This window comes from Stegodyphus dumicola, chromosome 3 (genome assembly GCF_044657685.1).
Source record: "Stegodyphus dumicola isolate Sdum_Otavi_A_Nest chromosome 3, ASM4465768v1".
Lineage (NCBI taxonomy): Eukaryota > Metazoa > Arthropoda > Arachnida > Araneae > Eresidae > Stegodyphus > Stegodyphus dumicola.
This window is the reverse complement of record NC_140770.1, coordinates 188308678-188331482: the sequence shown is the minus strand read 5'-3', so window position 1 is coordinate 188331482 and position 22805 is coordinate 188308678. Positions and strand designations below refer to the sequence as shown.

General features: G+C 33.1%; 1 protein-coding gene across 4 annotated transcripts in view; it reads right to left on the bottom strand.

The window, feature by feature from the left end:
* Positions 1–22805, bottom strand: part of LOC118184280 (nephrin-like) — a 373546-nt gene that overhangs the window by 140428 nt on the left and 210313 nt on the right. For 2 of the 4 annotated variants that reach the window (XM_085813709.1, XM_035353934.2), the window contains exons 7-8: positions 19473–19560; positions 13881–14062 (exon numbers count right to left, since the gene is read on the bottom strand). In XM_085813709.1, the coding sequence (XP_085669835.1) occupies positions 13881–14062; positions 19473–19560 (270 nt within the window). The remainder of the gene's footprint in view (positions 1–13880; positions 14063–19472; positions 19561–22805) is intronic. The other 2 variants (XM_085813711.1, XM_085813710.1) reach the window with 2 other exon arrangements.

Here is a 22805-nt window from a genome sequence, read left to right as displayed (position 1 = left end):
TCTGATCATGCGATTCTTTGCCTGTTGCCGATGGTCCAGTAGTGAAAATCCATGCCACTTACCAGATTTTTATAGTGATACTACACGAATGAATGTGTGGCTGAATAGAGACAGAGAATTTAACAAAAACAACAGCACAGATTATATTCTTGATTTTTATAGATTGGGATCACAACGAATGAAACTACTGATAATGTCAATAGTATATCCCTTCTAATGCTCCAACTAGTCTGCGTTGATATTAAGTTTCTTGCTTATTTGTTCTAAGCTTTGAATGTAATAAATTACATAAGATAAAAATCTCTGTGAGCATTTGATTAAAAAACTCTATAACGTGGCTTTGAGGAAGACAACTGAACGATGAATAAAGGCACAAATGTCATCAGATATTATCAGTTTTCTAAACCTAATAATCATTTCTTCATCCACAATTAATAAACTTGAAATACAACTCCTGGGTTTTTATGAGAATGGTACCACAGCAGCATAAGGATATCGTGATCTTAGTACGGCACTGATCGCAAGTACGTAGTTACAATGGAAAGATCATGAGAAATGACTGCTGAATCAGAAAGAAGAATTAGAATCGATTTTTAAGTGCGGCTATTGCTATTTGTAGAGTGTTGATAAAAGAATAAAAATAATCAAATACTTCAGAGATGCATAAAATTTATTTTCTTCGCGTATATTTCCATATACTTTGCAATCTTCAGTCCTGTTTCAGGTTTGCTAATAAAAGATTTAGAAGCCGTGTTCTATGAATGAAGACTGCAAGCATTTCTATTTGGTTACACCATCCTCTAGTAAATTGATTCAGCTTTCTTAAAAATCTCATATTTTGTATTGTGCATGGCAACCCCTCGTCAGGTAGCCTTGCCTGAAGCAACCTTTTCAAATATCTAAGTACTGAATGCATATCGATCGGTTGTACGCACGTAACTATCTTCATTTAAGAAATTTCAACTGGGAAATTAAATTTCAAATAGCACTACTGTAGGATTTCTTTAAAGGAGAAAATGGAATAGTATTTAGGAATAAATACGTTAGTGATTTTCATTCCATGCTGTGCAGTGGAAAATAGATGGATGGCAAATAAGCTTTACTAGGACATGGTGTGCCTTTTCAACAGCTTCTATCTTCAAATACTATTTTTGGAGATTACAAAGAATTTTTTTGTGGTACGTTTATTGGAATGGCGTTGTTTATGTGAGTATCGTTTGCTTCATTTTATTGTTGCAGACAGCGTAAATTCCTTTTGTTTTTCTTCTTTTAGTTTTGAACTTTATGTGTGGCAACAAGATAATTGATTGATAGAATTGTGTTTGTGACAGCTATGTAGAATGGCTCGCTTATTTTGTATCAATCATTTCGCATCGCTGACAAGTGTAATAAAATAAAAGTGTAGGAATTACAGTCCATTTGTTGATTGATTATTGTTTGTGAAACATATTAAGTTTAAGAACATTTATTGTTGGTCCGTCGAGCCGGAGAGCTAGTGAAGATAGTGACTGATCTAAGTGTATTCTAACAATGCAAATATGCATATGGTTGGTGAAAATTATCCACCTTGTGAGGTAAGTGGATTTTGAACAAAAATTCGTTTAATTTGTTGTTAAATTTTAAGAACAATATTGTAATACAGCATAGAATTCGATTTCATTTTAATAATAGTGTTAAGTGATTTAAGAACAATTTCTGTTTTTGAATTGATCAGTTATGAGTGAACTTATAACTTTTAAAACAAAAAGAGCGGTCTTACGCAGGAGTGTTACTAATTATGTAAAGAAAATTGAAACTATTTTAACTGCAGATGAAATTAATTTAATAGAACTAGAGGAATGTGTCGAATTATTGACACAAAAAGAAACTGAGTTAAGGAAGCTTGATTCTGAAATCGAAAGTTTAATTACAGATACTAAAGAATTAGAAAACGAAATAGATAATGTTCAGGAGTACACAGATAAAATTTATTTGTGGAAATTTAAAGGTGAAAAAATATTAAAAAATCAAAATAATAAAAATAATTCTAATAGTGTAATTTCAGAACAGGTTCTTGACAATATTAAATTACCGAAGTTAACATTACCGACTTTTGGTGGTAATATTACAGAATGGATAGCTTTTAAAGATCTTTTCAGCGCTTGTGTAAGAAATAATACAAATTTATCTAATGCTCAAAAATTGCAGTATTTGAAGGCTTCGTTGAAAGGTGAAGCATATCGCATTATTCAAACCATTCAAATTTCGGATTGTAATTTTGAAATAGCATGGAATCTGTTAGACGAAAGATATTCAAATAAGAGAGAACAAATTTTTGCATATATTAAACGTTTTTTAAGTTTACCAACTATTCAAAATGAATCAGCATTTGCTATTTTAAATTTAGTTGACAATATTAATGAAGTAATTCGTTCTTTAGAAGTATTGAATCAAACCATTGATAATTTTGGTGACACTTTAATGACTTATTTAATTTTGCAAAAATTAGACCCTTCCACAAAATTATGGTGGGAACGTCAGTTAAAATCTAATGGAATTCCAAAACTTACGACTTTAATTGAATTCCTAAAAAACTATGCAAGAACACTTCAAAATAGCAAATCAACAAGTAATAAGGTACCTAAATCTGTGTTTCAAAATAAGAATAATGTTCTGGTTGCTACTTTGGGTTGTGGTTATTGTAAAGAAGATCATAGCTTAGCCAAATGTTTCTAAATTTATCGGTTCAGCAAAGGATAGATTTTGTAAAATCTAATCGTTACTGTTTTAATTGTTTATCTAATATGCACTTGCTCAAAAAATGCAAGAGTTTAAATACATGTCAACATTGCTTTAAGAAGCATCACAGTATATTGCACATTGTAAATAATTCAAAGAATAAAATTCAGTTAAACAGTATACCTCCGCCTACGCAATCTATCATTAAAAGAGATGAATTAATGAGTCCTAAGGACGTTTCAGCCACAGTTTGTGCCTCTCATTATGATTCGAATGCAAAAGGTAATCAAACCAGTCACATTTTATTGTGTACTGCTTTAATAAATGTTCAAAATTCTAAGCAACAATTTGTGAAGTGTAGATGTTTATGTGACACTGGATCTCAGAGATCATTTATTTCAAGGGATTGTGTGAAGAAATTAGGATTACGAGTGAAAGATAATTCCATTTCTGTATCATGTCTAGGAGAATTTAATACTATAAGTAATGGGGAAGTCGATTTAATATTCACTTCTCATTTTAAAAGTGATATTCGTGTATCAACATCAGCGTTTGTACTGGACAAGGTGACAGATAACATTCCCTATGTATCTTTGCCATCAATCATCTTCGATAACTTCAGTGATTTACAATTAGCTGATCCATTATTTTACAAGTCACAACCAGTTGACATTTTATTTGGAGTAAATGTATTTCTGCATTTAATGACGGGAGAAATTGTCAAACGTGGTCCTGATCTACCATTTGCTCTAAATTCGAGGTTGGGATGGATAATTTCGGGTACTACAAATTTCGAAACTACAAATTTTGAGCCAGTATATGTAAATCATTTGAATACAAACACAGATGAGTTAGTAAATTCTTTCTGGGAGTTAGAAAAGTTTCCAAATGTACAACCTTTAACAAATGAAGAAAAACTTTGTGAAGAACATTTTAAAAACTCGCATTTTAGAGACACATCAGGTCGTTATTCAGTTGCATTACCATTCAAACATAATAGAGATATTCTAGGTGACTCCCGTGAAGTGGCGTACAGAAGATTTCAATACTTGGAGAAGAGGCTGTTATCTATGAAAGAATTTACAACCAGTATATTCAGTTTATGAAAGAGTACTTTTCACTAGAACACCTAGAATTAGTGCCAGAAACAGATTATGAATTAGAGAATAAACACTATTATATCCCACATCACTTCGTGTTGAAGGACTCTAGCTTAACAACAAAATTGAGAGTTGTTTTCGATGCGAGCGCTAAAACAACCACAGGTGTTTCTTTAAATGGTACACTAATGTTAGGCCCAAAAATACAAGATGACTTAATTTGTATTTTACTAATATTCAGACTTCATAACATTGCAGTAACCGCTGATATTAAAATGATGTACAGACAGATAAAGGTTCATGAAAAAGATAGAGATTTTCAGAGAATATTATGGAGAGATAGCACGTATAAACAAATACAAATTTGTCGTTTGAAAACAGTTAGATATGGAACTGCAGCTGCTCCATATCTTGCAACCAAAGTTTTGAGTCAGTTAGCGATTGATGAAGGATTGAACTTTCCAAAGGCAAAGAATATAGTTTTAAGAGATTTTTATGTTGATGATATGTTAACTGGTGTAAAAGATAGTTCGGAAGGTATTGCATTGATAGACGAATTGCAACATCTGCTAAAAAGAGGTGGCTTTGAGCTTCACAAATGGTCGACAAGTGAACCGTCGTTGTTAAAAACCTCTGGCTTAACAAACACAAATAGTGACAATATTCATCGTGTAATAGAAGACAAATCATTGAAAGTTCTGGGATTGGAATGGCATCCGGACAATAATGAATTCAAATGTAATGTCGGTGTAATAGAGTATCAAAGTGTTCCGACTAAAAGAATTATTTTGTCATTCGTAGCAAAACTATTCGATCCATTGGGGTGGATAGCTCCGTTTGTAATTCTCGCTAAAATGATCCTTCAGCAATTGTGGAAATTACAGTTATCATGGGATGATCCTGTAACAGAAGAGATTGATCGAAATTGGAGAAATCTATGTAGAGAAGTTAAACTTTTGAATTCTATAAATATACCTAGGAAAATTCTGCTACCTGATTATTTTCGATGTGAACTTCACGGATTTTGTGATGCGTCTGAAAGAGGTTATGCAGCAGTTATTTATATCAAAACTTGCAATAACTCTGACATTAATGTTAAACTCGTAACAGCTAAAACTCGTGTAGCACCATTAAAATCTATTACGATTCCAAGACTGGAATTATGTGCAGCAGTGTTATTGGCACGCTTGATTCAGTCTGTAAAAGCTGCATTAGTTATAAATTTTGATTTGGTGCAAGCTTGGAGTGATTCACAAATCGTGTTGTCATGGCTAAGGTCAGATCCTAAAAAATGGCAAGTATTCGTATCCAATAGAGTTTCTGAAATACAATCCATCTTACCACCTGAGAACTGGAGTCATGTTGATGGAAAGGAAAATCCAGCTGATTGTGCTTCACGTGGGTTATTTCCTGCAGAACTATTATCTCATCAATTGTGGTGGAATTGTCCTTCTTGGTTAAAGTGCAGTGAGATTGCCTTGTCTAAAAATATTCTTATAGATGAAGAGGCATTACCAGATGAACGTAAAACAGTCTCATTTGTAGTTTCTGAACCTGTACAGGAACTTGCTATTATATCAAATATATCTTCATTTCCAAAGTTACAACGCATATTTGCTTGGATATTAAGATTCATATCGAATTCTAAAGTAGCATATCTAGAAAGAAATACGTCCTTTTTATCTAGTAATGAAATTCGAGCTGCAACTTTCTGTATTGTCCGAATAATACTTTTTCACTTTTCACTTTTTTAAAGAAATTCAATATTTGGAGTTGGGAAAGGACTTACCTACAAACAGCAACCTCCTTAGCTTGTGTCCAATTTTAGATGACAACAAAGTGTTACGTGTAGGAGGAAGACTGAAAAATGCGCAACTGTCAGAAAATGAAAAACATCCAATCTTATTACCTTCAAAACACAATCTGACAGAAATCATAATTAGACACTTTCATGTCAAATATCTGCATGCAGCACCGTAACTTCTTCTATCTTTAATTAGACAGCAATTTTGGATCAAAGCTGCTAGATCTTCTATCCGAAAAGTAGTAAGATCTTGTATCACGTGTTGCAAACTTAGAGCTAAAATTGCAAGTCAAATAATGGCTGATCTACCGGAATCTAGAGTAACACAATCGCGACCATTTCATCGAACTGGAATAGATTTTTCTGGACCGTTCATGATTAAACATCGTGCAGGACGTGGACAAAAATCATTTAAATATTACGTATGCTTATTTGTGTGTTTTGTAATCAGTACATCTTGAAGTGGTAGAAGATTTGTCAACAAAGGCATTTTTAAGTGTATTGAAACGATTTATTGCAAGAAGAGGGAAATCGTTTGAGATTTATAGTGACTGCGGTACAAACTTTATAGGTGCAGACAAAGAAATCAGAAAATGTTTTTTGCAATGTAAGCAAAATCAAGAAATTAACAAATTTTTGTCTTTAGAGGAAATAAAATGGATATTCAACCCGCCATCATCTCCCCATTTTGGTGGACTATGGGAATCGGCAGTAAAGTCAATGAAATTACATCTAAAAAGGACTATTGGTGATACTGTGCTGACCTATCCGGAATTTCAGACCTTGATAGCGCAGGTTGAGGCTTGTCTCAACTCTAGGCCATTGTGTCCAACTTCGGCTGATCCAAATGATTTAACTGCATTAACACCTGGTCATTTCCTAATAGGAACGTCTTTAACTGCCATACCTGAACCAGACCTAAATTATAGTTCCTTCAATCACATTGACAGATGGCATGTGAGACAGTTTATTTTTCAGCACTTCTGGAAAAGATGGAGTCGAGAATACCTGTCTCAGCTTCAACAAAGACCTAAATGACAAAAATGTCAAAACAATTTAGAAGTCAATGACTTAGTCCTCATCAAAGAAGACAACCTTCCGCCTCTTAAATGGAGGTTAGGGAGAATAATTGCTGTTCATCCGGGCTCAGATCAAAGAGTCAGAGTTGCTAGTATTAAAACTGGTCATGGTGTCATAAAACGACCAGTCGTGAAATTGTGGCCTCTTCCTATTCAGACTAAAAAACTATGAACTGCTCCGCATATAATGTTTTGTATTATTTTTCTTATGTTTATCTTTTATTACAGACTAAGAATTTTCAAAATGCTCCAACTGTTGAAATCCCCTGGGATTTAAACGAGGGCCAGGATGTTTATGTGAGTATCGTTTGCTTCATTTTATTATTGCAAACAGCGTAAATTCCTTTTGTTTTTCTTCTTTTAGTTTTGAACTTTATGTGTGGCAACAAGATAATTGATTGATAGAATTGTGTTTGTGACAGCTATGTAGAATGGCTCGCTTATTTTGTATCAATCATTTCGCATCGCTGACAAGTGTAATAAAATAAAAGTGTAGGAATTACAGTCCATTTGTTGATTGATTATTGTTTGTGAAACATATTAAGTTTAAGAACAGGCGTATTAAGGCATTTTCGCAGACTTTTACTAGCCTTTGTTGTTCATAGTATCACGAATCTCCGAAGTGTGTGAGTTAACTTACTAGAGGATTATTGTTAGAATGCGTCCTGTTATGTGTAGAAAGATCTTGCTACTTTTTTATGTTTTCTCTTGAAAAATCTGCTTTAAGATAGGTTTAGAATATCCTGAATTACAGGCTGTCCCGCAAATGTTGGAACAAACTTCTGCATCCCGTAAATGTTGCAACAAACTTCTGGTAGGAGATATCCTAAGGATTAGGAATTGCATAGGAACTCATTCCCAGAAGTGTCAGGGGTAAGTGGTAGCACAGGTAGAAGAAGGGGAAGGAAAAATAGAGTGATTAATTTGAAACATTTATTGGACATGACTACAGATGTGGTACGGCAGCTTAATTGTTACAACAGATGCTCGAAGTTTGCACCATCAGACGCCACATATGCCTTCACCACATTGCTTATGTATCACCGACGGACCATTGATTGCTGGACATGTTCCCACACAACTGGAGTTTCTTTGATTTTAGCAGCTGCGCAGGCGAGTCTTGCGACGAGATCCATTTCAGACACAACAGGATCATCATACATGACAGTTTCGATGGCTCCCCACAAAAAGAAATCAAGGTTCGATAAATCCGGTGAGCGTGGCGGCCAGGGAACCAGTCCACCATGCCCAATCCATCGTTGCGGGAATGATCTATTCAAATGTCTACGAACATCCAGTCCAAAATGAACAAGCGCCCCATCATGTTGGAACCGCATGTTCACAAGCTCTCCGTTCGTATAGCGTTCCATGCTCTTCGTACCGCTCGAATGAGGCAATCCTCACTTTCCACTGTCACTCTCCTGTGCAACACGCCCTGACGTTTTGGAACAGGGGTTCCTATGCAATTTTTAATCCTTATAAAGTGTCCTACGTCCCCCAGAAGTTTGCCGTAACATTAACGGGACACCCTGTATATATAGTTTTCGCTAAAATATATGCATTCTATTCCATCACCATCGTAGAAGTGTCTTTGTAAAATCTCATTGTCTTTTAACATTGCAAAACCACACTGATCAGTATATTTTCGTATATAAAACGTATATCTGCACCAGAAAATTAAGGCAATTCGAAGAATTTAATGACATGTTAGTTGGATATTTTCAAAATTTAATCGCTATGTTTAATGCAATTTTTCTCGATGTCTGGTAGTATGGTGTCTCGTCTTACTCTGGTTATTAAACATTTGGCTAAATAATAATCGAGCTAAATATTTAAGAGATCTGTAAGTATTCCTCATCATTTGTGTGACTGTTTAATGTATTAAGTCATTGTTCCGTAGATTTCTTCAGAGATTGGTTAACAGAGCATCAATAGATTTTGTTTCTTTAATTTTATTTTTAAATGACTTGTATGAATTACTTCATGAATTTTTAGATCTTTTTAACAATTTTAAATACAGCTTCTGTTAATTATGACTATTAGAATGTCGAGTATTAATGCACTCTTAAGATTTTCCATCAAGTTCTGAAACAGCTAGAACTTTCTAGCTAACTTAGAATTTTAATTATTGTTTGCTTTTCCAGCAATTCTCAATCAACTAGTGTATGTACCAAATAAAAAATACATGCCTCTTCTTTCATTTAATTTAATTAATTTTTAAAAGAACTGTTTTATTTTTATTACGTCTGGTAACATTGTTCATCGCATAAAAGAATCTGTAAATTGCATTTCTTATTTATTTTAATAACAGTTTATATTTAAGTTTCAGAAACATTTTAATTTTATATTTAACACTCTCTACAATTGCTATAACTGCAGAATTAGTAAAATACTCCTCAGAAGAAAATTTAATACATTTTAAGTGCAGAAAAGAATTTAAATCCGCCTATTAATAAATTAAAAAAAAACACTTTAAAGAAAATCAAGTCAAAATAACATAGAAATCATAACGGTCACAACATAGAGAGTATTAGATAGGTATTTAATAAAATATATTTAAATCTTAGTGATAGGCTCGTCAATGACCGACCTGTGATGTAATTGATCACCGATAGTTAAGTCCAGGGTTCATATCCCGAGGAACGTGTTGCCTGCATGAGCACTTTCGTGGTTTTCCCCTTGTGTAACCAAGTAACTTGTACAAGCCAGTTTTTTTTTAATCCTTCCACGGGGTTGTAGGATCATACTCTCTTTGGTAACATAAAGTCTACTGGATCCTACTAAGGAAACTAGCGTAAAGAATACCAGCCGAGAAGAAGGGTAAAAATAACTCTTTATTAAGAGTTATTGAACAGAAAAAGCATGTACTTCGTGCTTACAATAACACGGACAACTTGCGGTGGAACTTAAGAATAGTTATACAAAAAATTTCGAAGATAAAGAGTAGTATTGGGCTTATATTTAAGTTAAGGCTAATTAGGTTTTTCAACAACCTACAGACGCTATACTTATTAAATCGCCAAAACGGCGTATCAGCAACTTCGTGTAATGGCAAGGGCAGACTCATAACGTGCGCTGGCTAGCGAAAACACGCTCTGAATAAACTACAAAATTCACCTGTTTAAATACTCACTTCACTTAATTTTAAATTCGCATCCTGGCGAGGAAATGCCAGGGGAAAATGAGAGGTTCAGGAAAGATGTTAACCTTAAAACAATTTGTTATGAAAAGTAAGGATATCCCTCCATTTGGCGGATAATATTCCATACGTCGCCAATATTAAACAAATGCTTTATGCTAAACTTAGTTTCCCCAAAGCGTATTTATTTTTGTTTTCCACATAAATAAATAACTGAAGTTATATATACGTGCAATTAGGGCTATTTCTAGCTGATTAAAATCTTATTATTATGAGAAGCAATAATACGATTTTTTGCACCATTGAATACTTTCTTTTCTTACAAGAAGAGAAGAATGCTTACCTTCTATTCTTGATATTCGTTTTACTTTTATCGGCTTACCTCAGTTAAATGCAATTTTTTCCGAAGACAAATTTTGGTTCTCTTAATTTTATTAATCTGCCAAAACGCAATATGAAAACAAATTCATTACTTTGTATAATTGTCGACATTCGTTTTCATTAAACTAAAAGACGAAGCTTTTAATAAATTTTTTAGTCAAGTTTGCATCTTTTCTGTGTTATTGAAGTTAAGCTCTCTATGAAGTACGAATACCAAGATTAGTCAAAGCAGCGGTGTAGCTAGATAAGCTAATTCGGTTTAACCTTAAACTTGCAACATTAATGGGCATTCGTTTAGGATTTATGCAAGCTTTTTGACTAATCGCTTCACTGGGCTAAAACTGATTGTCATAAATAAAAAAAATTAAAATAAGAACGTTTCACGGAATTGTCAACTGACAAGCGTAGTATATCTGAATAAAACAAAGAGACAAAAAAAGAAGATCACAGATTATTATATAAACACCATTTTCATATTTCTTAAACAGAGACCTTACGCTTACCACTTATATTGCAGCATTAGATGTGGAAACCTGCACAGTGAAATCTACTAACATTCCACAGATGGTGGATTTTAAATGCCAGAAAGATGTGAAACTCCATTTCGGAGGGGATTATCGATTTTAGGTAGTTACAGGTAAAAATTGTAAAAATTGGAGGCTCCCTTCAGCCCAACTGGACACGAGTGTGCCCACATCTCAAAAGAAGGGACCTCGTATCTCCACAAAGGAGGGCAGCCAGTAACCCAGCCACTCCCAAACAACAAACAAAAACACTAAATTAAAAATAAGTAATAAAATTACAAACCAACACACAAACAACAACAAAACAAAACAAAAAAAATCATAAACACAAATTCACAACATAGAACACCACAGATATCTAAAACCCATATAAACACAAAATTCAATTTTAACAGAAGATTCCTACAAGCTCCCTATTTTCATTGATAAACTTCATTAGAGCAATAGTATATGATTTAAAAACTTTAAAATTAATGCCACTTAAAATCAGTAAATTTAAAAATCAGTCTAATAAGGGCTGTTAAACTGCAATCAACCACTTAGCATCACCATCAACCTGACAACTAGATAGTTACAAGTATGAGCATCTAGCATTCTTATCTGACCTTCTTGCAGATTGAGTTTTTGCTAACATATAACAAATGGCAACACTGCGAGATCATAATCTGTCCAATTCCTACTTCTATAGTCATTGAACTTATGCGCATTGCTTAACCCATTTATCCTGGAACATTGAATTTCGATCATGAGCTACATACGGTTGTCGTCATAAATATTCTTTGGTGAGTTTCTGTAATAGTTGTTTTATAACTGGTATTATATAAAATTGGTAGTTCTTTCCATATTTGCAAAATATATATCGAAGTCATGAAACAATGCCATGAGGAAAATATGGGTGACGGTCAGTCATGGTATATGATATATTCGGATGGATGATAACTGAAATGGAAGTCTCAATTAAAAGTATTCATTTATACGTACAGCGTTATTGACATCTTCATACCTTTATGTTTCTTATTACCCCCTCTAGATTGTCGTTTTGAATTACATGCGCGACTACTGGGAAAATATTTTAATAGGTTTCCATTTCCTTAGCTCCTACATTGTAAATTCCCTACGGTAATCGTACAACTAAAAATGACTTAATGTCTCGTCGACGCAAGGCATATTGCTATTGCATGTGTTTTGTGAATCTACGATCATTCTAAAACTTCAGCAATGTCATATGATCATGGATAGCCACTGCTATTGAAAAGATGTAAATTAGTGAAACGAGAATTGAAAAATTCGTAGGTTACTTTTTACGCTCTTTAGAGAACTTTGGTTATATATTGAAGCAGGAGACATTAAGAATGTGAAATGCCCCAGCCCGGATTCGACCACCGAATTTACTGCTTCCTATACGGGCAAACTATTAAGTTACATCACGAATACACGCGACAAGGAGGGAGAAAATACCTTACATATCTCCCCTTTTAAAGGGCCACCAGGGATAAACGAACTCAAAATTGGCGATGGTGACCAATTATCGTAAACCATATTTTAGTTTGGGTGCCAGTTATAGAATTATTACGTTCTTTTGAAGCAAGAGACATGAAAAACGGACAAATAGATGCCTAAGTACTGCAATGAAACGTTGAAGGGTGTTTCGAGAATTCAACTTTGCCCTTCTCATTTAAATTATTGTTCATACCTGCTGTGAATAAAACTATTCATACATGTTTTTACATATTCTTTTAATCCTTTTCTAGCTAAAGGTGAAACATATAAAGTTTGTTGCAGTTAAATTTTTTATATTGAATCCTTCATATAATTCTACCAATGCAGTATAATTATAGGTCTACACCAAAATAATATTGAGTGGAAAAAGTTTTAAAAAGAAGACAAAATCAAAATTTAGGAGAGAGAACTGGCAATCGTACCCAGTTTGAATCTTATCTGTTGCTGCTCATCTTTAACATTGTTTTGCATGATGAAATTGTCTTAAACTGAAATAATTTTGGAAATCAAGGGGATTAAAGAAAAGTTTTAGGCTTTAAACTTGTAAATAATTTAAACCATTGTTGGCTCTCCAACCCCCCAATAGCGTAAGTTAATTTTGCAAAGAGAAAACAAATGTTTAAACTTTGATTTTTTATTCTATTATTCTTTCTTTAGCATTCTAGATTTGAAGGGATAAATGTATTTTAGAACGTTCGGCAGTCTAAGAACATTAGACTAGTTTTTAGACTAAACAAAACTTAATTAAATCAAATGAGCAATAGTCTTCAGATATCCTGAGCAAATTTTAACTAATTATTAATATTAAACATATATTAATACGTAAGAGAATTTCCTTTCTTCTTTAAGTAGTTTCGGAATGATATTCCTGTTTGAATTCGAAGTGTGTACAATTTAATTGTTTGCATTCGAGCTGTGTTCATCTTTGAGGAAAAAGTTTAATTAATTTCGTAATAACGGTTTTCTCTACTTTTATGTAATATACTCCTCTATGTAGTAAAATCACTGCAGAACATTTGCGGAAGACTACATATACTATCAATACTAACAATAAAAACAAAGCAATAGCACAATAAACAAACAAAATCTTTTTCTAACTACATTATTTGCATTCTGAATAAATACAGCCATCCTGTTAGACTATGAGACTTGAAAGCACTTACTGCATTTCTCCATCAGTCTACTTATTATTTAGAGGTGATTGTATTAGAATTTAATGAATGAAGCAATGGAAACAGCTCTAGGGATATCAGTTGTTTGAGTATATAGCATTTCTTTAAACTGCCAGCGTCAGTATATGTTTCTTATCTCTTTCCTCATTATGCATACCATTTTGTGATAATATTCTGTATACAATGGCACACTGTAAACCATGAAATGCAGTGCGTATAGTGTAGATGTTGCAATAAAAATAAAATGTAAGCAATCACAAAATTATATCTGCATCTGCTACTGTTAAGTAACCACAAAGTAAACCACGGCATAGTACTTCAAAGCAGTTCATCTTATATGCGACTCTCAACTTAAGAGACAATAAATAAAATTTTGCCACTTAATTCCAGCGGCAGTGCGAACTCTCGAGCCTCATTGTCTGTCTAGATGACTGTATGTGAATAGTGTTACAATAATAATTACATGCCGCCACGGATGATAGCGTACCTCCCTGTCGCCTCTGTACCACTTGAGCGTTGCGGGTGGATTGCCGCCCAGGGCAACGCAGTTGAAGGTTTTCAGCTCGCCCACCCGCAGAGGCGAACCTTCTTCATAGCCCAGGATGGTCGGCGGCTGAGGGGGATCTGCTAGAGATACATTCCTTGCTTTATGGAAATTAAGAAAGGCATTCATTCACATAAAAGTACTCTTCATTTACATAATTTTATACACTGAACGTAATAAAACCTGAACGTGGATAATATCTTATCTTTAAAATTCCTTTCTTAAGATAGCTTAAGCACATGGAACCGGTTAAGCGAGCACATGGAGAAGAACAGCTTGTATCTATAGGATATCAATTACAAGTAAATTCTGATTTGTTTGAAAAATATATCTCAAAACTTCTCGAATGGTGAAACAAGTAATTATTAAAAAAAAAAAAAAAAAAAAAATTACTGTCATATTATCATCATCTGAAACATACTAAAACTTATTATGTCCTATTTGCACTGCGAATCATTATAACTAGTAAGAGTAATACATTTGTTAAGCAAATCCTTTTCAATAAAGCTCAGCAATACTTTCTTCAAATATGTTAGTACAATCTAAATTTATTGAAGAAAAATTTAGGAATCTATGTAAATTCCTGGCGTGTTTCTTTTTTCAACCGACCAATTTATTAGGTCCAGATTAAATATATTTTGCTTTTGCTGCATTTGTAATCCTTTTCTTCATCAGGTAACTTGTGATAATGTAATCTGAATATTTGTGTTAAAAATCAAACATTTTACTGTACCTTAGATAGACACACTATAATAAGACAGAATACCAAATGAAACTTACAGACATACTATAGTAGGACAGACTGTCAAATGGAAATTACTCAGATGCTTGAGAATATGTCATTTTTAATTATTTACTCTGATCACCTTTAATAAGTATCATCTATGATTAAATGACTATTTAACTAAATTTGCTTAGAAATGATAAATGAAGTATTATTGTATCGCCACCCAGTCGGTACAGTGATCAAGGAAGCTGACTGCGATGCGAAGAGCCTGGGTTTGATTCCCGGAGAAGGCAGGGTTGTAACTGTCCGTCCCTTCAAAGGAAAGGCGATGGTGGACCACCTATTAGGTGCCTCCATAATAAAGAGACCACCACATCCGGCTTTGTATAGATTAATGGACTGAGTTTCATTTGCAATTGTTTACAATCTGTCATTGGAAAAAAAATTATTATTGTATCTATAATTTCAGACAAGATTGTAGAAATCGATGATTTCTGAAAGTATATTACTTATTCTGTTTTGCTAAATAAATAACGCTAAAATGTATTTATACTTCATCGTTCAGGTTTTGATACGTTTGTATAAAATTGTCTAAAATAATGTAAAGTTTTAAAGCCAATATGGACATTAGGCGATAAATAACAATAGTACCAGCAATTTTGGCTTCACGTATTAGCAATTCCTTCATCTATAAGTTGTAGTTAAGCTTTTTAAAAAGTAAATGTTAAGCTTTATATCCATATTTAAATAAGAATCTTGTCGAAACCAACATCTGACTTAAACTTTTTAACCAACAGTAAATATTGATTTTTGGATAGTTATTTATGAAAAGGTGATCTGGAACAAAGCGTTATTCTACACCAATTTCATTTACAAGAGACAGAAATTTATTCATTTCAATCAAGTCATTTCTAACTTCGAAAAGATAATTTTTTTGTTTCTAGTTCATACATACCACTCATATGAAGGAGCCTAGTGTTTCTGAAGTATGTATAAGAACATTAATAGTTTCCGTTCCATTACCAGTTTCATTGCGGTATTAGAACTAGATATATTTGAATGTTCTTGGAAATTCTGGAGTACAGGATATCGGGTAATGGACTCAGAAATGTTACAGCCACTTGCAGACGTAATGGTTGTATAAGAAAAACTTGCATTGTGTTCAAGTTGTTGTGCAATTTGCTTCACATTTATTTGGAGTCGAAGCCTCTTTCTGAAAGTCAGCGAAATATGTAAATTTCACATAGCATAAGAAAAACATCCGATATTTTTTTTTTACCACAATGTTGCTGCACGTATTCTACATTTAAGGAGAATATTAGAAAGTAAAGACAAAACACTGAACACTTCTGCTTTGAAAATGCTATCTCCACTGTGAAGCAAATGTTTTAAATATTCATTGGCCAAACGATGAATTTTGTTGAAAATCCCTATAAGTTCATAGAAGTTTTAACACAGGGAAAAGGAACAACCATTACAAAAGGTATTAATGGTATTTCATTCCAAGCAGTTGTTTCTCAACGCGACACAAGTCTGCTTGCAGATAAAAATTGCACATTTTATGATTATAAGATTTTTTATGTTATGTTATAAGATTAAACATCACTGTTTGTAACAAACATTTATTGTCATTTATTCTTATAAATAATTTAATGTTAGCTTAATTTATCGATACCGGCAACATTTGTCATCCGTTTGTCCATTTTCCAATAAACCCATAAAGTATTTTATTCGTCTTATTGTGAATCATTTAGAGAGTGATTGTAAACATATTGCTTCAAATGCTGTTGTGGCATTTTTTGACTTAGATATTTATATATGCTAGGTATGTGCGTCCATTTATAAAATATCTAAAAGTAAGATATAGAAACTTCTTGGAAACTACATCAGAATGTGTGTCGTAGAGCTCCGCAATCTAATTACGTCATTTTAGGCGTGTTACAGCAAAACTGAATATTCTTCTTTCGAATTTTGCAAAGAAATTCGAAAAACAAATTGCTTATTTTACCCATTAATGCTTCTGTATTTTGTAAACAAACAATACTCAATTCGTAAAGAGCCTCAAAATGTTTAGTACGTAAATTACGAACGTTTGTGTAAATCTTTTTAAGTATAATGAACATTTTAATAAAGGAAATTTATGTTTTGCGGTAGATTTTATATCATAGATTATATGTTCATATAGACCTCCAAATTATCCTCAACTTTATTTTCAGGAATGGTGTAAATAAAAGGAGCTAAGCTGGATCGAAATTTAAAGCATTAAAGACTGCAGCCACTCTTTTTTAACATCTTGTATAAATTTATAATTTTTTCTGAAATCGAAATTCACCTTTACTAAATTTATGCCCCAAATTTAAATATTCTTATCTTCGTAAAACAAGATGGGCATTTATGAAATTTATGATTTAGGAACAAATTTTAATTTCTATAACTACTAACAAAATGTCAGATTATCTGGTTAACCGCAAAAATATTGTGTGACATATATCAGGTATAAAACAGATGTATTATTATTTACAAGTGATAAATAATTTCTATTGAGAAAATTTTCAAGAAATGTACGCCATTCATATTGATGAATTGAGAATGTTGGTTTCATTAATATTAGTTTAAATATTGTTTTATTTATTAAATAAAAAAGCATATCATAAAAAATAAAAGTAAAATAATATAACCCAATATAAAAAATAATAATTTAATTTTGAAATCCTATTACCTTCTTTAAAACAAGATATACAAAATAAGGAAGGGTAAAAAGAGGAATGTATTCACAAACTTATGTAATTAATTACTTGCAAATAGCAAAAATGCTTTCGCTTGCTTTTTTAAAATTAATATAACATTGCTCGATATTGGCAATTCCCTATTTAAAAGGTGGAGATCGGCAAACATTCAAATAGCAGAGCAAAAGTATTCAAATGAAATATGCAAATAATGTTCTGTGAATGATCCTTTGAAGTCACAGGTCCGCGAGGTATTGGTGCAAAGAGCATAGAAGATTATTAAGTGCTTGAGAAGTAAGAAATTTTCCGGCCATTTCAAATTTTGTTCTGGGCGCTTGAAAAAAGACTGTAGTCAATGACTTGGTTATACACCATCAACAGGCTTGCTGTCAAATAACAACAAGCCTGTTGAAAATACAACTTGGATGTACGTGAATCTTTGAAAATACAGAATTTCAGACATCTGGGAAACGGAACTGTCTGCTTATCATACTGGACGTGTGCGCAATTCGTGCATGAACTGTTAAATGGTAATTAAATCAGTGACAACAGAAATAATCTTATCTGCCCTGCGGTGGCCTTATTGTAGTCTGTACAACCTTACCTCACTCTGGCATTAGATTTCTCTGATGCATTTCATCGACACAACATCGGTCTGGTAGATATAGCGTCAATGGCCGGAAAATGATACATGATGTGCAGCGTCATTAACCGCGGTTATCACTGTAATTCGAAGTTAAGCAACCGATACGTCAGCTCTCTTTGACTGCAAGTCTTCGCAAACTCTTCTTTGAAACTGCGATGTGAACCGGAAAAGAACCTGGTTTTGGCGATTTTTTTTTTTTTTTTTTTTTTTTTGTTAACTCTAATTTTAACTTCTCGTGTTCCACAAAGTATACCTCAAGGCATATACAAGTATTGCACTAACAAAATAAACAAATGTATAATAGCGCTGTAAATGGGAAAAATATTATTAAAAAACAAGTTAAAAATTATTAAAAAATCAAGTGAAAGAGAAATAAAATAATGAGAATTCAACAATCTAAGGAAAGAAATGATTTCACTTGCATGCTTGGGTTTGGTTTATTTGATTATGGCAAAGTATTCAAGGGCTATCAATCTATAGGAAGGGATGCCCTCGTGGAAGACTTTCTAAGGGAAAGTTGTTGGTAAAAACATTACACATGAAAATACAACAAAAACGCCCATGTAATCATCCTGTTCGCAAAAATTCTATACCCAGACTGAATTACCAGGTTTCAGAGACATTTATGTCACTCGGCCACTGGTGGGCCTCACTTGCACTGGAAATCTCCATGCATCCCGTCACGTAGACACGTAGTACGGGATGCCATATTTTATGACAAATACAGCTTATTCGCATTGCAAATACTCTGACAGCTGTATATTAGCAAGGTTTTCCGGCCCATTTTCGTAGTGGCCCTGAATGGCCTTCTGTACCATATTTCCGTGCAAGATAAAGACCGTAATCATCGTAACGTGTTCAAATATTGCCACGATTAACAAGATTTTCAGTTTTATTCCCAATGACAAAGCTTTAAGAATATACTGGACGTCATTTTTGATTGCATCAGTCAGTACAAGATCTGGATGAACAACGGAAACAAATCAACGACGCTTAGTGTTCAGGTTCAATGTTTTCCATTAGCTGTGCGACTGATTTCTGTGTCATACTGCTACCAGTACTACCGATCACAGAAGTACAACTACTTGTTGAGGTAAAAACATTGTATTTCATTACTTCATATCTTAAAAGGGGTCATAACATAGCTTAAAGTAAATTAATATTTAAGTGTACTATATTAATATTTAGAAATTCTAATTCATTTCAATGTTATAAAATTTATGGATTGGCAAATTCAGTATCGAGCAGTGCATATTGAAACTCACAGATCTAGTTTTATTGGAATTGGACCCAGGTTCATTTTGATAACATCAGTGTTATAAATCTAATTACGACAAAATATAACCAACCGTACTCTGGAACTAATATAAAATTAGGAGAAAAATAAAGGCTTTAATACTCTTAATACTCACAAGTTACAGAAAGCTTATGCGTCCGAAAGGTCTTTTTTCGCACTGGTGGGTTTTCAGCGTAGCATGCAAAAGTCTTCACATCCGGATCCTAAGTAAAATAGCCAAAAACACTCTTGTCAGTAGATACCTTTTTCTTCCACTTTAGTTTAACAGAAGAAAAAAAAAATACTTTAAAATATGTGGATACATTACTATGAAAAACTTTACTGTTTTTGTTACTAAAATGTTACTTTATTGAGAAAAATATTTTTAATATTAGATATGAGAAAAACTTTCAAGGTGCTTTTGAAGACTTAAATAAAAACTAGAGAAAACACAATTTAACCAAGAGCGTATCTTTACTGCAATCGTTTGCAGTCTAATAACTAAAAATGAATTCAGAACAAATTTGTAAAATGTAAAAAAAAATAAAATAAAATAAATAAATAAATACAAGAACCATAAAAGTTTGAAAGAAAGATTGAATTTTATTGTCAATAGTTGAACCTCATTTTGTACAACCAAATTAAAACAGGACCGCTAATTTAAGAAATAATCTCCAGAAATTCAAACCTTAGCCTTCGTAGACAAAACCTTCTTAGTATAAAAAAAAGTACGTGTTTTCTCTCGTAAAAAATCTTCCTTTTTCTCTTTTTATAATAAATTCTTTAGAATATAAACAAATGATCTAACTAGTTTGAAAAAAAATCATGGCATAGCTGCGCAAATAAAACGCTTTAAATGAAAAGTGTAGTAAAGATTTCGGCGGGAACAGTTACCAGTGCTGAAATTTGGGTCTTTTAAATTCGTGAATTCTGACAAGGAATGCAATTCTATTTTCTTTACGTTCTGAGGGAAAATAATTTTCGAGAAATTGCGAAATATAATCGGAGTTACCTAAAAGATATGATTTCAGATCTGTGAGAAAAAAAAATGAAAGAGAAAATGAGAACTAGATAAGATAGTTGTTTATTTGTAACATAATAAAGATTATGATTAATAACTAAGCAATTAAGCCTGCCTTAAGTTCTAGTAAATAATTTATCTTTTCTGAATTTATAAGTATGTGTTATCTTGAAAAGGAACAAAGAGTTGATTTTGTTCTCATTTTATAGATTTTCATTTTACATTCATTTTATATGAAATCAGTTACAGATTCACATTCCTAGATTTACCAGATTTTAGAAAGTTTCCAAGTTTATTTGATTCATTTGCTGCAACATCAACACATAATAATAAATACGGCATATATTGATAGGTTGCCTAAAAAGTTATGACACATTTTTTTCTATATTCTTCAAATGCCTTTTATTTATACAAAGATCAAGTCAATAGTATATTGCCCGTTTTGTTCGATAATCTTTTGCTTTCTTTTAATGAGCTTCATAATTCCTCTTTCGCTGAGCATGTTGCTAATTTAAGGTCTCGTCTAAACTGACTGTTATACCAGAAAAGAAATTTCGAAGACTAAACAAGTGAAAATCGGATGGCGCAAGATCAGGTGAGTATGATACGAGTGGCAATATTTTTCATACAAACTTCCGATACGTTTTTTCAGGTGATCAAACTAGTGTGTGGTCTAGCGTTATCGGGTTCGAATTCAGTTTCTTTACGACTAATAAGCTCTGGAAGTTTCTGGAAAATGGATTCGCTAAAACCGTCCATTTAGCGGCAGAATACTTTCGAATTAATTTGTTGGCTCGTTGCTAGGAGTTTGGAAATAGGACCACACACAAGTTTGGTCACTGGCAAAAATTATTGGAGTTTAGACCAGCGGTCGTCAACCCTTAGAACTTCACGGACCACTACATATATAATTTTATATTTGGCGGATGACTAATATGATTTTAAAAAACCTTAAAAACAGCATATTAATACGCAAAAACAATATTCAACTTTCCAATACATGTAATTTAAATTTTTATTAGTTAATATAATTTTCTAAACATTTGCTGTTCAGCAGCATGCCTTTATGGAAACTCAGGCTGCGCTCCTGATTATGTGTAGCAATTAAAACACTATTAACGTCTCACTGATACACATATTTCGTTCATACAAAAATCTTACCTTTCTTGTACAGAAAGAAAGCTTCACATTTCCATATAATTGAAAAGGAACTTCAAGAAAAGCAAGAATAATCATCACTTACTCAGAAGTGGTGCCATCGATCAAAACGGTTTACGGTCTCGTAAAAAGACAAAACAAAAATGGAAACTTGCAGTGATGCAATTAAAAATAAGAATGCAGATGGTTGCCATAAAAATCCATCAAATTGCCTATTAACACGGAGAAAACTGTGTTATTAACGACTACAATAGCATATGTTGGTAAATCAAAAGGGAAGAGAATTCCAGTTCGCGCTCTTATTGATAACAGCAGTACGTCCATAGATGCCAACTCTCACTTTCACATGTCCCTAGATACATCTGCAAAAGTAGCTAAAATGTCGCTAAATTCAGAAGGAATTTCGCTAAAAATAGTAGCTAAAATTTAAAAAAGTCTGAATCTTCATAAAAATATAAATAATGTCCCAATTTTTCTGCGAACCATCAAAAGGTTTTCGCGGACCACCGGTTGGTGACCGTTGGTTTAAACGAAAATTGTTACCACACGAATCATATTTACCTTGTAGGGTTTATATTTATTTTAACTAACATTTATTTTAAGCTATCTTTCCTGTCAAGCCTTTACTTTCCCCTGGAATTGCCAATGCCAGAGTATGTAAATTTTAGTAGAACGCGCGGAGTATTCAAATTTCTAGCAGAAGTAATTTGAGTTAAATAGAAGGGAAACGAGATTAAAAGGTGTGTTTTCTTGATTCACGAGCGTGAAGGTTGCTAGGTAGAAATTTAAGAACCGCGCGTTTCGGCTTGTGTGCCTACTTCGGCAGTTAGTTGAATCTTTCAACTTCTTGTTCAGAAAGTTTGCTGAAATCTCAGCTGTATCTTAGAACGCGGTTAAGTTAGTCACGTTTATAGAGACTCGTAGGTAGTGACTTCGTTATTATTCATCCTGTTATTTATTTTTAGTTTTACTTTTCTATTTTTAACCGCCGGGTCGGCGTAGTTTGTGAGCGTCAAGTGAACGCATGTGTAACTTCTAAAATGGAATAAAAAGGGAGTTAAACCTTCTTAAGGGTTTGTGTAATTTCCAGTTCATAGCAGTCACTACGACTGTTGCGGGCAAGTTTGGGCCACGCAACACCATAACCTGATACTGTGCCTTCAGACTTTCAGTTGTTTTGCTCTTTCCAACATTTCTTCCGTAGTGTAACATTCAATTCACATGAGGCAGTAAACAAAAACCTTGTTTAGCTTTTCGCTGATAAAGTTAGGTTTTGTGAATGAGAAATTT